The sequence below is a fragment of the Phyllobates terribilis genome, unplaced genomic scaffold (genome assembly GCF_046119375.1).
Source record: "Phyllobates terribilis strain yellow unplaced genomic scaffold, ASM4611937v1 Scaffold_4__5_contigs__length_816908805, whole genome shotgun sequence".
In the NCBI taxonomy this organism is placed as follows: domain Eukaryota; kingdom Metazoa; phylum Chordata; class Amphibia; order Anura; family Dendrobatidae; genus Phyllobates; species Phyllobates terribilis.
Window position 1 is genome coordinate 571,411,490 of NW_027362764.1, and position 16,904 is coordinate 571,428,393.

The 16,904-nt window shown below is 40.1% G+C and overlaps 1 protein-coding gene across 6 annotated transcripts in view; it reads left to right on the forward strand.

Moving 5' to 3' along the window:
* DLGAP1 (DLG associated protein 1) overlaps positions 1-16,904 on the forward strand; it is an 834,514-nt gene that overhangs the window by 388,823 nt on the left and 428,787 nt on the right. For 4 of the 6 annotated variants that reach the window (XM_073679101.1, XM_073679106.1, XM_073679105.1 and 1 more), the window contains one exon: positions 7,040-8,076. In XM_073679101.1, the coding sequence (XP_073535202.1) occupies positions 7,111-8,076 (966 nt within the window). In that variant the 5' untranslated portion in view covers positions 7,040-7,110. Of the gene's footprint in view, positions 1-2,125; positions 2,255-7,039; positions 8,077-16,904 lie in introns of all 6 variants that reach the window. The other 2 variants (XM_073679102.1, XM_073679104.1) reach the window with 1 other exon arrangement.

A 16,904-nucleotide genomic window follows, 5' to 3' on the forward strand; every position in this document is an offset into this window, starting at 1 on the left:
TTTTTATTATTATTGCTATTAATGTTAATATAATTTTCATCTTTCATTTGTATTAAAGTTCTATAAAAAAAAAATCAGTTTTTTGCCTTTTTCATAAAGTAGTTAGATATGGGTCAAAATTGACCCGTAACACTATAGATGTTACTAGAGTTAATAATATAAAATATATATATGTATACTTTTTTTTCCATTTAAGAAATATGTTCTAAAACCCTTCAGTAATAGTCAGGTAATATAACAAACTTTTATAAGTTTCTATTATTCTCATGAGGTTCATTTGACAATATTTTTATATTGAAAATTAAGGGTATGCTCTCAAATGAAAGGCCCAGGGGGCCACAACAAAAATATTAAAATCAATCCTTCCATGGATGAGAAACCCTAACAAGGTAACTAAGAGGTAAGAAACAAATTGGATCATAAATAACTGTTTTTAGGGTATCCTAGGGGTGATTTAAGACACGAGTCAAAACCGACCCGTTAACATAAGAAAGAGTAACAGAAAGCTAACACAAGAGGAAGGTTAAATTAGGCAATGATAGGAACGAAACCTTGTGCACACCTTTGTTGTGGTGAACATCTCCTCTATTTAAAGGCCCTTGATCTTCAAACAACAATATTTTCCTGGTTTTTCCTGAAGCCTGAAATATCTGGGTAGTGCTTAGCAAAAAAAAAAGCAATTACAACTTATTTATCAGGGGGTTGCTTTAAAACATAGGGAGAACATCTTGAAGGAAACTTGTCATGTAAAAAGAAACGCTATTAACCTGCAGATATGGGGTTAATCTGAAGGTTAATAGCGTTTTGAAGGGTCCCACTGCCACACTGAGAGCCTCACTGCCTGGAGGAAATTAACTTTTTTCCTCCCAGCAGCCTTGGACTTTCAGTCATAGAGGAGCGGCCAGCATGGCTTTAGTCACCGCTCAGTACATATTAAGCAGCAGCTTTTTTTCATATTCACCAAACTGTTTAAAAATGAGATTTTTGTAACCTGCTCCAGGAAAAACTTCAATATTTATTCCAGTGCCCCATGGGTTATTACCGCCTATGTTTCTCAAAATTGTTATGCCTATACAGCAGCTTGCAGACTAAATGGTTTGTAACATTTCAGAAAAAAATGCATACGTAGTGTATAAGAAGGTTTTAACAAATGTTTTCGATATGTAAGACAAGAATACTTTAGGCCAGGTCAGTTCTACTGGCATATGTTGCCATACACACACATGGAAAAAAGCAGCACTCCCATTCTCCCAGTGAAAAAAAATCATGATTTATTCTCCCATCCAATACAATGTTTTAGCCTAGTAATAGAACCTGTTTTACATTTTGGTGTTATGTCATAGGGGTGAATATATCACAATTTTTCCACTGGAAGAATTGGAGTGCTGACCTGGCCAGGATACTTAGGCTTGCACCCAGATGATGTGTGACCTATCAATGGTGCAGCTATCATTTTATCTTATTTTTATATTTTATAAAGTCATAGGAAAAAAATATTAGCTATGGATAAATAATAAATACATTAAACATAATACCCGGTAGACTAAGGTTTTTGTGAAACCAAAATACTGTTTACAGTTATCAATCAGTTTAATAAGAATAAAACATCTTGTAAATGTCAAAAACATTTCATATTTCAACTCTCTTCTCATTTCTTCTGTCAATTGTGAAACCAAAGGAAGAAAACAAACGTGATGTTGATTGATATTCTACACATTTATATTTGTGTTTTATTTCCCAAAGAAAGCTCTTGAATTTCATATTGAAACGTATTCAGATATGCAGATTCTCCTCTCTGAATAATATCGCAGATGTTTACTTGTAGATCAGTTTTAAAAGTATAATGAGTTAGTAAAGTTTACTTTTAGAAACAATTGGTTGTCTATATTACATTCTAAGATATTCAGGCACAGTAGCACTGGTAGCTTATCACTAATAATAGGTTAATAGTGACATGGTACCCATGCTCTACATACATAGGTCATTCCAGAAAGAACTGGATCATAGTAGACAATAAGCAAATGGAACATTTATGTAATTGTAATCTGATCGGATATTAGAAGCTTTCACCAAATATCATTTATTTCACTTTACAAATGTTTTTTACTTCTTCTTTTTTACTTAGTTTTACTGCTAACGTTATCTTTGCAAAACTGATATACTGTGATACAGCCAATGCATAGATTGAGGGACCAGCGTGTGATACCAAGATTATCTCGTTAAAGGGGTATTCTCAAGTTATTTGTTATTACAGGTGAGTGTACTGGCACTTTTTAAATTAATTAAATAGCCCTGTGAGTCTACACATGCGCCCTTTCTTTTCTTTTCACATATCTCGTTAAAGGGGTATTCTCAAGTTATTTGTTATTAAATTGCTTTAATTAGCAAGACAGCATGAAAATAAGCTAATGTGCAATTGACTTGCTTTTGCTATCTGCTGTGGCTCTCCTGCTCTGAGACCTTTTATAAAAAAAAAGTTTCCATGGAGTTCAGCCAGAAACAGAATATAGATAGGGGAAATGCTCTAACTTTGGGGCTGCAGGCACAGCGGGTCCACACATGTTGAAAATGGGTAAGGACATTTCCCCTAATAAAAGTATTTGGTATATACTTTCTTTGGACTTTGGCGCCTTGATTTTTGTAGGAATGTACAGTGTCCATTTTACGACATGATCAGATATCAAAATCAAACATCAGAATGATGTCAGTTTGAGGCTAAATACCCTGTCTGACAAGTGATTCTGACAAAGTGATTTTGACAAATGATCCTGACGAGTGATTCTGACGAGTGATTTTGACACGTGATCCTGACGAGTGATTTTGACACGTGATCCTGACGAGTGACTTTGACAAGTGACTTTTACAACTTTAATAATATAAAAAGTAACTGTTCCCTGATGGGACTTGAACCCAAAATTCTGTGTCCCAAAGCCAGTTCACTAACCACTAAGCTATAAACTCAGTTGTTAAAACCTAGGAGTTCTATTTGCTTATATGATTTTCAGTGCAAACTTGTCTATAACTCATTGGGACTTATGCACAGACTGCAAGCAAGCCAAATTCAAATGATGTTTGATTTTGATGTATGAGTCTGATGGGTGACTTTCTTCAAACATCAGAATCACAATGGCTTTTAGTCACCCTGAGTATTTTCATGGTTGATCTCATAAGACTAGAAAAGCTACCAGCAACTATCACTTGACTGGAGAGTGCAATGGTAAGGTATCAGCCTCTGAAACTACAGTGTTAGAGTTCAAATACTGATAGGAATAAGATTTTTTTTTTTTAATTATGCCTATTTAGCACACAAACTACAGGGGTGTTTTACTTTTAATATCTGACACTCTGATTGTCATCCTGACGTATTAAGAGTTTCAGACATGCTGTCTATTTGCATGGTAAATTACATAGCCAAAGTAAATTGGGGGGCACTAATTTACTACATATCTATTTCCAAGTGACTTTATATTTACATAATTTCTTAAAGGGGTCTAATGATAAAATGTCTTTATAGTCAATTTTTATTTCCATCCACCCAAGTACTGGCTGCAAACTCCCAATTTACTTTGGCTATGTAATTTACCATGCAAATAGACAGCGTGTCTGAAACTCTTAACACATCAGGATGACAATCAGAGTGTTAGATATTAAAAGTAAAACACCCCTGGGCTTCAGCGGCCATTTTGGGGGATGTAAATTTCAAATTGGCAGAGAAATTACACAGGCAGTATTTAAAATAGTAGGCAGGTCACTGAAAACACAGTGACCTGTCAGAGGCCGGAGATAGGAATACATAATGAGAGCACCAGTTACAGCCCCTCCCCAAAGGCCGCCCCAGAGCACATGCATATCATTATGGCAGAACTGAAAATAAAGATTATAACAGAACCACAGGATGGATTTCATCAACAAAGGTATCATTTTACTCAGTGTAACGGCGCCCACCTGACAGGGTATGTTGTTTACTAATCACAATCCTGCTGACAGGTGCTCTTTAAACTGTGACATGTCAGCAAACTAACATAAAAAGTAACTATACTTTCAAGTAACTTTTCAGACTAAGCTGTCATGTATATACATGAGGAATAGCACTATTTCTGGCCATTATATGATTTATTGTCTGCATTTTTAACAATTTTCCCTTTTGCGTGCTCTATCTCTGTATTCATAATTGATTGTCACCTGGTGGCAGGAGACTTGCTTCTGTGACGTCTCCCATTCACAGCACAGCACACAGAGGGGGATTCCTGCACTACATTGCTTAATTAGTAAACGGTCAAAAGTAGCTGAGACATGGGAGGAATTATAAAGCAGCAGTGATCAGTGTGATTGTGAATCCAGCTGTGGGATCAGGTAAAAGAATTGTTTAAAAAGGTCAACACAATCTTTCTGTGTCTCCCTCTGCTTGTTTTCTTACTCCGCTCCTCGCTCCACCTTTCCCCTCACCTCTCCATGATGTGTTGGAGAGGTGTTGGCAGTCACTGTGCTGGCAGTCTGTCATTGCCTTGTCTTGGGTAAGATGGAGTTAAACATTGTTTTTTAGAGTGAATGGTGAATTCAAGAGTCACAGAGGAGAAGAAATGGCTCATAAATATAGACGGAAGCATATTTTTCTGATAAAATATTTTACAAAGTTCCTCTTACTGTTGATTTAATACAAAGTTTTATAATATTATAACTTAGCCTCTTAGGTATTTTATTGACTATAGATGGTTATATACTGTGGAATATATTAGTGCTACATGAATAAAGCATATTAATATGTGTGACTGTCATTCAAACACTCTGCAGATTGTCATATTACCCTGAACTCAATGCTGATATCACTTTTTATAGCTTTCAATTGTAGTAAGGAGACGACATGTCACAATATGATTTTGGAGTGAGATAATGGGAACACTACCTTATACCTGGCAATTGCTCCTTTATAGAAGTAATCATATCAGTGGGGTACTACATCCCCTCTGAAAGAGCCACACTGTGATTACCTGCGCTGCAAGGAACGAGCAAGCGTCACTCAATGCCCTACTATATCTTTAGATGCTCAGAAATGGCTCTCAATACCCCTTGAAGCTAGAATGCGCCACTGAAAATAGTGCTGATCAAAGGCATGTAAGCATGTCATTTTTCAGTCTGTTTTATTCCTGCTGTGCTAAGGAAGAGATCTCATGGAAATGCCTGTTCCATCTGCGTCTGCAGTTTCAAGGTGCTCATTTCTTTTTATCTCAGATGGCAAATTCTCAGTAGCTGTTACTTTGTGAGATAAACATTTGCTTATTAAAAGTTCTAACAGCTCTTAGATAACTTGCCAAGTTATGTTAACCAATGCATTGTAATTGGGTCATTCCAGCAGAGTGCTGTTAAAGTTCATTTACCTACTTTACTATTGGTTTAGATGGGGCATAAATACCAAAATTACTTTGTGTACTTATGGTAAAGTTATGACTGTATATATATGAGGGAGAAGTTCATTCTGCTGCCTTTAGAGCTAAAGGTATAACCTGGGTGTAGTTATAGGGGTGCAGTTGCTCCTCTGAAACATAAAACACCACTAATCTAAATGTTGATATAAATGGTATAATAAAAATGGTATAAGGTAGGTTAGGACCCTGTTAAGATTTTGTATTGGGGGCCCAAAAGCTTTCTAAACAGGTTGTCTGGCTTGGGAAAAAGTCTGCAGTCACTCTGACTGCTGACTACTGATTCATGACAGCACGCGGTGCACACGCTGCCATGATTCCCCGTATTGCTGGTGCAAGTTGGCGGTCAAGTGACCACATGCATGCGACTTGCATACTTGCAGTAATGGGCAGACTAGACACGTTCGACTTCTCTCCATAGAAGTGAATTGAGAGAAGCTAGACATGTCTAGTCAGCATGTGACCACAAGTATGCAAATCACTTACATGCAGTCACATGACTGCCCGCTTGCTCTAACATTACCACCTCGCCGAGTGCAGACTTTTGCCCCAAGTTTGGACAATGCGATTAATGCAGTTCCTCCCATACAGGGCAAAGGGACCCAGGAGCTTCCAAAGACTGCAGGACTGTTTGTGACCACAATTTCTGTCCTCCCTTTAGTTCAATGGGTTATCCTACAAACAGTATTTATAACCTGTTCATAAGATAGGTGATAAATATATGATAGCTGGAGGTCCAACTGCCTGGATCACAAGATAGTGGCCTCATGTTCCCCATATGAATGGAGCAGTAATGTGCATGTACAACCATCATTGCTGGTCACATAGGTACCCTATTTCTTCATTCCCAAGGGGTCACTGGACCCACATTTTGGTGATGTTCGTGGAATAACCAGTTTAAACACCTGATTAAATAATGATAATATTCTAGATTTCAATATTCGTTGCATTTGTGATAGAGCCTTTTAATAGAATTTTCATTAAAAAGTGCATGATAGGCAATGGAAAGGTGGAATTGACTATATCTGACTATACTTGTGACTAATATGTTAAAAGGGTTATCCACTACTTAGATATTGATGGCCTATCCTTAGGATAGGTCATCAATTCCAGATTGATGGGGGTCAAAAAACTCAGCACCCCAACCAATTAGCTATTTGCAGTGGGTGGATGTAAACCTTGCACAGAGGCAGAAAGCACAGCTACATACACTGTTCACTGGCCATTCTCAGATACTGCATCTCAGCTTCTGTTCACTTCAATAGGAGATAAGCTGCAGTACCTGAGAACAACCACTACACAGTTTATGGAGCGTTACTGTTCCCGCGCTGTATACTGTTTATGTCCTGCCAGCGCTGCAAACAGCTGATCAGTAGGAGTGCTAAGTGTTAGACCCCCACTGATCTAATATTGATGACCATTGCTGACCATAGGTCATCAATATATAAGTGGTGGACAGCACCATTGAGCAAACCATTTATACTATAATTCTACTGTACTAATTGAGATACCAGCCATGTTCAAATTTTCAATTTAACTTTTTCATGTAACAGGTTCATGTTTTCTATACTTGTGAATCAGATTACATAAACTTTCCTAACATATTTATTCTCTTATAGGCCTTGGTTGAGAACCTGAGCACTGGCTACAATAAATAGTCAATGACTTTGGAATATCTTTCAGCTCAACTATGAAAGGATTATCAAGCAACCGCAGCCATCATCATGGGGTTGTATGTGACTCAGTATGTGATGCCCTCCCTCACCATACAGATAGAAAGCCATATTTGCTCAACCCAGTAGATCCTCATCCTGCGGATCACCCGTACTATGCTCAAAGGAACTCCTACCCAGTAGAATGCATAATGCCCTATGGGGATCAGATTGCCAGCAGTACATTTCCAAGGAGACATTACAATTCCCACCATGAGCTTAAAGATGAGTGTGCTCTAGTGCCCCATGGAAGTGTTGGAAAAGGTAACCGACTTCCCACCAACCTCTTGGATCAATTTGAAAGGCAGATTCCTATCAATCGGGATGGATATCACACTTTGCAATACAAAAGGAGTGCAGTGGAACACCGCAGTGACAGTCCTGGTAGGATACGACATTTGGTTCATTCTGTCCAGAAACTGTTCACAAAATCACATTCCCTTGAAGGACCAACGAAAGGAAACTCTAATGGAAACAAAGCCAGTCCAGAAGAAATGCAAACTGTGAGGTATGGCAAGCGAAGTAAGAGCAAAGAGAGGAGAGCTGAACTGAAACCAAGAACAAACATTTCAGGGTGGTGGGGTTCACAGGATAACTTAGACAATGATGTCTGCATGTACCATGGTCCCACTGCTGTCATGACTATGGGGAGATGCCCGGACCGCTCCACGTCTCAGTACTTTATGGAAGCTTATAACACACTTAGCGAACATGCATTAAAGTCATCAAGAAGCAATAATGATGTAAAATGCAACACTTGTACAAATCTACCTGTGAGTTTACCTGTAAGTTTGGACAGCCAGATGTTAAAGAAAAGTTCTTGGGCATCCACACTCACAGTAAGCAGGGCACGGGAAGTGTACCAGAAACCTGCAATAAACATGGACCAAGCATTGGTGAAGTCTGACTCATGTCAACAAGAGAGGTCATTGCAGTATCTGCAGGTAGGCTTACAAAATTTTGTTCCTTACTCACTTGTCCTTGTTAAATCATGTGAAGCATGTGTTATTATTACTGAGAAAAGATTCACACAACAAAAAATACAAAGCAATTGTGATGTCTGCCCTACATGACTATTCATTAGTTTATATTAAATATGTGAAAATGATCCTGATTAAAAAAATGAACTATTTTGTGTCTAAGGTTCCTGTGCAGAATTATGTTTCCATGGTAACAGACTGCAAACAAACTGTGTAGTCTGACTGTAGTCATACACTCTTCATCAGGACTCACTTGTCATGAAAATATATATAGTACAATAGTAGAAGTGTTGGAAGTAAGTGATACTATGTAATCTAAGGAGTCCCAACAATCATAGAAGTTATATTCTTGTCTTTTATTGAATCAAACTTCAGTCCGTCGCGAGCTTTTGACAGCAGTAAAGAAGGTGAACATATAATCACAATATACAATGAAGTCTCAAGGAAATGATATTACTATATCGGTGTAAATCACGGAAGCGAGGAATATGACTGCTGTATGAGACTACACACTTTAATTCTATTGATTTTCCTGTTTCCTTAGATTTTCAAAAACATATTGTACTAAAGTTGGGTTTAGCCCTTTACTTTCTTGCTGTTTTCAAGCTGTGGCTTTCTACAGCTTTAAAATGTCACTATCCAGAAGGAATATAATTTTCAATTCTATTTGTAAAAATCTCATTTACATTTGAAAGGCACATATCTTCTGTGGTGTTTTTATTGCTGCAAACTCTAATTGTTACAATTTTTCTGTATTTTTCTCTATTCACTTCCAAAGGGAAAACTAGCATTGAAAACCACAACTCAAGATTTTCATATAAGATTTATAGAACTTTCTTTACAAAAAATCTGAACCATAATCCTGTAAAAAAAACTAGAACACAATGCCAGTCTTAAGCCACTTTGATATGCAAGTGTTTTAGTCAGTAATTTGGATCAATATTCATAAGCCAGGAGTGGAACCTACAGAGAGAAAGTATAATGGAATAATTTTCAGTCTTCTATGTTTTATAACTTTTCTAGTTTGAGCTTAGAAATTAGGATACAAAATACTGACATCTTATAGTGTCCTTAAAGTGGTGGTCTGAAATACAAATTATTTTTACACCTAAATGCCTACTTATTTAATGCCAAAATCTAAACTTTTTTCTAATGTACTGGTATTAAAAATTCCATATCCTTCTTAACTACACTGCTTAACTTCTTTTCTTTTTTTTTTCCTACTTCCTTTTTGATGACATCGTTTGAGAATCCCAGTGATGTTTGTTTCATGGGCTGGGCTAGTCCCTGCTCTGTCACTATGCGATGTGCACAATGACAGTGCGCTCCCTCACTGGCTCAGATCAGTAATAACGAGCAAGCAAAAGAGTGCACTGTCAATGTGTGTTGTCAAAATACCTGGCATGCAGCGACCAGCGCCGTCCCCCAAGTGACGTCACTATTTTAAAGGGCCATGTAGAATATTAGTCCACAAATTAAAAAAGATGTGCAGGCAAGTAACAAAATGTAAAAAAAACTAGTATTATTAATACACCTTAAAAACAGATAAATATATAATAATAATTAATATCAGAACAACATCAGATCACTGAGAACCAGAAAAATAAATGAGAAACTCTCTGGATCAAACAATATAACTCTGCATTTCATTGTTTCTCAAGGGCACCGATTACCAAAGTGTGAGCATTATAGCCCCAGCCCCCTGAGAAAGCCTGTATAGGCGAAACTTGTTGGGGAAGCTATAATTGTTTATTTTATGTTCTCTAGTGAAACCTATTTGAAAGAAAATCTATGTACTTAATGTATGTCAGTTAGAATCACGGACTGCAGCCATGATCTAAGTAGTTAAAAGAGGATAGACTCAGTATTGTTGAGTACTAACTACGTTTAGATCTCCAGTGAGAAGAATCCTTTAAAATAATGGACTAAGATAGATTCACTTCAGTAATTTTAACTATTGACCACTTTTTTAATTAAAATCAATAAAAGTCACATTTTAGTATGTCCCTTAAATAGGGTTTATTTACCCCCTGGGGTAATTTGTTGTACGACACCAGGCACCCACACCAATCTGTCATTAGCTTTTGCGACTTGAAGTAAAAACTGAATGGGGCTCAACAGCAAAGCTTCATTAAATAAGTAGAACTTGTTGTCGAGATCCGCTCTAATTTTCCTCATCTGCAGTTCTCGTCAATGGTCGCTGCACAATGAATAAATCTGTGCTGTTCAGTTTCATACAATGTTTACATACTACTGCCGCTGGAGACAATGACAACTGATCGGTGGGGGAGTTGAGTGTGGGACCTCTACCAATCTGATATTGATGACCTATTCTAAGGATAGATTATATTATATGCCTGAACATCTTCTTTTAGTCTCTGGCCAATGATGACATTAGAATCTCGGGTTCTACATTTATTGACTATTCTGCAATTTGTGTTCCCATTAAAGTGTTAAGCATTAAATCTCTTTACTGAACTGAGAAACTAAGTGCATTTGGGACATTCCTAAGTACATCATAAATCTGCAAGACCACAGATGTCACAAATATTGGTTATTAAAAACCATTTACACTGCTGCGCAAATTAATTATTTTTCTCATTGCTCATATTGCTGTTAGAGAACAAAGAACTTTTTATGGATAATACACAAATGGCAATGACCCCGGTTCTTAGAGGATTCTACTTCTTGAAGTAAATGTATTTGGAAATATATTAGTGAATTTGGACCAACAGAAGCATGTCATGGCATGTATGTATAACAGTATTTATATATTACAGTATATGTGTATCACAGCGTGTATGTGTCACAGCGTGTATGTGTGTCACAGTATGTATGTATCACAGTATGTATGTATCACAGCATATATGTATCACAGTATGCATGTATAACTGTATGTACTGTATGTATCACAGTATGCATGTATTACGGTATATACAGTTGAAACCAGAAGTTTACATACACTATATAAAAAGACACATATGCATGGTTTTCTCAATATCTGATATGAAGTCAAAATAAACCTTTCCTGTTTTAGGTCAATTAGGATTACCATAATTTTTAATATTTACCAAATGACAGAATAATGAGAGAGAGAGAATGTTTTAAAGCATTTTTATTACTTATTGCAAAGTCAAAAGTTTACATACATTTCATTAGTATTTGGTACCATTGCCCTTATACTGAATGACTTGGGTCAAACGTTTGGGATATCCTTCCACAAGCTTCTCACAATAGTTGGTCGGAATTTGGGCCCATTCCTCCTGACAAAACTGGTGTAACTGATCCAGGTTTGTAGGTCGCCTTGCTCGCACCTGCCTTTTCCGCTTTGCTCATAAAATTCAATAGGATTGAGATCAGGGCTTTGTGATGGCCACTCCAAAACATTTACTTTGTTATCCTTAAGCCACTTTGTTACCATTTTGGCAATAAGCTTCGGGTCATTGTCCATTTGGAAGACCCATTTACGCCCAAGCTTTAACTTCCTGGCTGATGTCTTGAGATGTTGCTTCCGTATTGCCACATAATCTTCATTTCTCATGATGCCATCTATTTTGTGAAGTGCATCAGTCCCTCCTGCAGCAAAACAACCCCACAACATGATGCTGACTCCCGTGTGTATCACAGTTGGGATGGTGTTCTTAGGCTTCTAAGCTTCTCCCTTTTTCCTCCAAATGTAACGATCGCCATTATGCCCAAAAAAAACATGTCTCCAAAAATTAAGGTCTTTGTTCCTGTGTGCATTTGCAAACATTAATCTGGCTTTTTTATGTTTCTTTTGGAGTAATGGCTTCTTCGTGGCAGAGTGGCCTTTCAGCCCATGTTAATACAGTACTCGTTTCACTGTGGTTATTAACACAATCTTACCAGCTTCTGCCATCATCTTCACAAGGTCATTTGCTTTTGTTCTTGGGTTGATATGCACATGTCGGACCAAAGAATATTCATCTCTGGAACACAGAACCTGTCTCCTTCCTGAGCAGTATGATGGCTGGACATTCACATCTTGTTTGTACTTGCGTATAATTGTTTGTACAGAAGAACGAGGCACCTTCAGGTATCTTGAAATTGTACCCAAGGATGAGCCAGACTTGTGCAAGTACACAATTCTTTTCCTGATATCTTGGCTGATTTTTATAGACTTTCCCATGATGCTACACAAAGAAGCAGTGTTTCAGGTGTGCATTAAAATACATCCACAGGTGTATCTCTAATTAACTCAGATGTTGCCAAAAAACCTATCAGAAGTCAAACACATGACATCATCATATGGTCAGTCCAGAATTGTTTCAAGACATAGTAATCTTAGTGTATGTAAAGTTTTGACTTTGCAGTAAGTAATAAAAATGCCTTAAAACATTCTCTCGCTCTCATTATTCTGGCATTTGGCAAATATTAAAAGTTCTGGTAATCCTAATTGACCTAAAACGGGAAAGGTTTATTCTGATTTCATGTCAGATATTGAGAAAAACAGCCATATGTGTATTTTTATATAATGTATGTAAGTATTCTGCTCCTGCTGTGTCCCGGTGTAAATATAAGAATAAAATTTAAAAAATCCTTATACTCACCTGTCCGAAGGTGTCCCCTGCTGTAATTCATCTGACCGCTCACGTAGAGGATCCGGGGAGAATTACTTGCCACAGTGAGTGGGCTCCTGCTCTGTGCTGAGCTCAGTGAGTGACAGGACACCGCTCGCTGGAGCGAGTCATTCTTCCCGGCTACTCGACGTGAGCAGTCAGATGGATTACAGCGGGGAACACCTTCGGACAGGTGAGTATAAGAATTTTTTTATTTTATTCTTATTTTTATACCAGTGAAGGGGGGAGGCACAGGGCCGGTAACAATGTGCTGTGGGCCTGGACTGAGTTCTCTTCGCCCTACTTCGCCTCTTTTATAAAGGACTGAGAGTGGAGTGTGTAGTGTGATGAAGGATTCTCTGTACTCACTGTTACAATATCCATGGGACCGGAACTGGCTTCAAACAAGACAGGAGATCTTAGATCTGGATTAACAGACTCACTTTTATTGTGCAATTCTTCTACACACGGCTCCAGCATACAGATTAAGACATAGTCTTTTGTTAGTGAAGTACCCTTGGTTATGTGCTTTTCCAGTGTTCGTCCTCGTCCTGTCCTGAGACCCACCATCTTCCACTTCCTCTGCAACCCAGCTGAGAATCTCCGCATGAGGGCTATAGAGGCCTGCTTCTCAGTATCTCTTGTAGGCTGTAAGCCCAGGACTGTGCCGGCGTCCAGATCGAGTATGAAACGTGTCCTCATTCTGCTCCTTAAACTTGCGCGGATAAAACACTTTCTCCACCACTGTATCTGCTGCTGAAGTCTGTCTCCCTGTCCGTTCAGCCTTTCTTCTACACTCCACTCTCGTTCGTATGGGACCTGTACTGGTCCCATTCTATAAGGGTCGTGGGCCCAGAACTTGGGTGTCCGTGTCATGAACTACACTCTGGCAGACTCTCTGCCTAACTCCCCAACTAACTCTCTGCAACCGGAAATTGTTTTCTATAAAACTGTTTTAACCCCTCTCAACTAATGATGTAATCCCTGAATTAGCTATCTAATATCTAAGTAATGTAGTGTAAACTATATCCCTACCTATTTTATGGTTCCCCTAATGGACAGACCTCAAGCATCCCATGGAAGGCCTTAGGCAGAGCCTATAGGAGAACCGGCCTCAGGGCGCTAACACTATTATTTTAATCCATTACTTCCTGGTTTCTACAAATTTGGCTTTGTGTGTGGGGGAGTTTTTTGCATGAAAAATCTTTTTAAGGGTGCGTGCACGCAATATCTTTTTTCAGGCAGATTTTACCTTGCAAACCACCTGAAAAACCTATTAGAAACCACTCAAAGAATAAACTTGAATTTCTATGTAAAAACGACGTATTGTGCATATGTTCAGGCTTTTGAATGTCTTTCAACTAGTGTTGAGCAAGTATGTTCTGTTAACCCTTTCGCCGAGTATGCTCGGGCCGAGCTCCGAGTATTTACAGCTGCTCGGTGATATGTTTGAATCGCTCCCGTGTGCATGATTTGCGACTGTTTAACAGCTTTATTACATGTGAGGAATGTCTATTTCTTACACATTCCTCACATGTAATAAAGCTGTCAAACAGTTGCAAATCATGCACACGGGAGCGATTCAAACATATCACCGAGCAGCTGCAAATACTCGGAGCTCGGCCTGAGCATACTCGGAGCAGAACATACTCGCTCAACACTACTTTCAACCCCTGCATTTTGCTGGTGTTCATAGGAGAGTATGAGTTTCTCTATACATAGCAGTGTTCATGCACTGCTGCGTATAGCACAAGCGATCAGACGATCGCAGCTTCAAGTGCCTTACATTATTAAATACAGTAAAAAGTTTAAAAAAAAGTTTTAAAAAATATGAAACAAACACACGCTCAAACCATACCTCTTTTGCCCCATTAAAAATAAAACAATTGAAAAAAAAATACACATATTTGGTATTGCTGTGTTCGTAAAAGTCCGATCTATCAAAATAATAAAGTAAATTAATCCGATTTGTAAACAGTGTAACAAAAAAAAGGCAAAATGCCAGAATTAAGTGTTTTGCAATAAAATGCAATAAGAGACAATCTAAACATCGTATCTTGCCCAAAATGGTATCAGGAAAAATGCCAGCTCAGGGAGCAAAAAATAAGAACTCACACAGCCCCATATTCCAAAAAATTGAAAGCGCTACGGGCATAGGCGGATTATAATGAGGGCAATCTGGGCTACCGCCCGGGGCTCCAAAGGGCCCGGGGCTCCGGGGGGTCCATGGCCAGATTGCCCTCATTATAATATGTGCGTGATTGAGTGAGTGAGTGTGTGTGTATGTGTGTGTGTGTGTGTGTATGTGTGTGTGTGTTTATGTGTGAGTGTGTGTGTGTGTGATTGAGTGTGTATGTGTGCAGGCAGATATCATTGTGTGATGTCTGTTTATATGTATTTTTGTGTTTCAAATGTGTTTATGCATGTATGTATATGTCTGTATATGTTTGTGTGTGTGCGTGACTGCGTGCGGCCTCCTGCTGTGTATAGATGGCGCCGTGCGGCCTCCTGCTGTGTATAGATGGCTACATGCGGCCTCCTGCTGTGTATAGATAGCTATGTACGGCCTCCTGCTGTGTATAGATGGCTATGTTCGGCCTCCAGCTGTGTATAGATTGCTACGTGCGGCCTCCTGCTGTGTATAGATGGTTACGTGCGGCCTCCTGCTGTGTATAGATGGCTACGTGTGGCCTCCTGGTGTGTATAGATGGCGCCGTGCGGCCTCCTGCTGTGTATAGATGGCTACGTGTGGCCTCCTGCTGTGTATAGATGGCTAGTGCGGCCTCCTGCTGTGTATAGATGGCACCGTGCGGCCTTCTGCTGTGTATAGAAGACTACGTGTAGCCTCCTGCTGTGTATAGATGGCGCCGTGCGGCCTCCCGCTGTGTATAGATGGCGCTGTGTGGCCTCCTGCTGTGAATAGATGGTGCCGTGTGGCCTCCTGCTGTATAGAGATGGCACCGTGCGGCCTCCTGCTGTGTATAGATGGCTACGTGTGGCCTCCTGCTGTGTATAGATGACTATGTGCGGCCTCCCGCTGTGTATAGATGGCTATGTGCTGCCTCCTGCTGTGTATAGATGGCACCGTGCGGCCTCCTGCTGTGTATAGATGGCTACGTGCGGCCTCCCGCTGTGTATAGATGGCTACGTGCGGCCTCCTGCTGTGTATAGATAGCTACGTGTGGCCTCCTGCTGTGTATAGATGGCTATTTTCGGCCTCCAGCTGTGTATAGATGGCTACGTGCGGCCTCCTGCTGTGTATAGATGGCTACGTGCGGCCTTCTGCTGGGTATAGATGGCTACGTGTGGCCTCCTACTGTGTGTGTGTGAGTGAGTGTCTGTGTGTGTGTATGTCTGTGTGTATGTGTGTGTGTATTTATGTGTGAGATGGCACCGTGCGGCCTCCTGCTGTGTATAGATGGCTACGTGCGGCCTCCCGCTGTGTATAGATGGCTACGTGCGGCCTCCTGCTCTGTATAGACAGCTACGTGCGGCCTCCTGCTGTGTACTGATGGCACCGTGCGGCCTCCTGCTGTGTATAGATGGCTACGTGCGGCCTCCTGCTGGGTACAGATGGCTACATTTGGCCTCCCGCTGTGTATAGATGGCACCGTGCGGCCTCCTGCTGTGTATAGATGGCTATATGCGGCCTCCCGCTGTGTATAGATGGCACTGTGCGGTCTCCCGCTGTGTATAAATGGCGCCATCCGGCCTCCTGCTCTGTATAGATGGCTATGTGCGCCTCCTGCTGTGTATAGATGGCTACATGCAGCCTCCTGCTGTGTATAGATGGCTACATGCGGCCTCCTGCTGTGTATAGATGGCGCCGTGTGGCCTCCTGCTGTGTATAGATGACTACGTGTGGCCTCCTGCTGTATATAGATGGCGCCGTGCGGCCTCCTGCTGTGTATAGATGGCGCCGTGTGGCCTCCTGCTCTGTATAGATGGCTAGTGCGGCCTCCTGCTGTGTATAGATGGCACCGTGCGGCCTTCTGCTGTGTATAGAAGACTACGTGTAGCCTCCTGCTGTGTATTGATGGCACCGTGCGGCCTCCTGCTGTGTATAGATGGCTACGTGTGGCCTCCCTCTGTGGATAGATGGCTACGTTCGGCCTTCCACTGTGTATAGATGGCTACATGCGGCCTCCTGCTGTGTATAGATGGCTATGTGCTTCCTCCCACTGTGTATAGATGGCTACGTGTGGCCTCCCA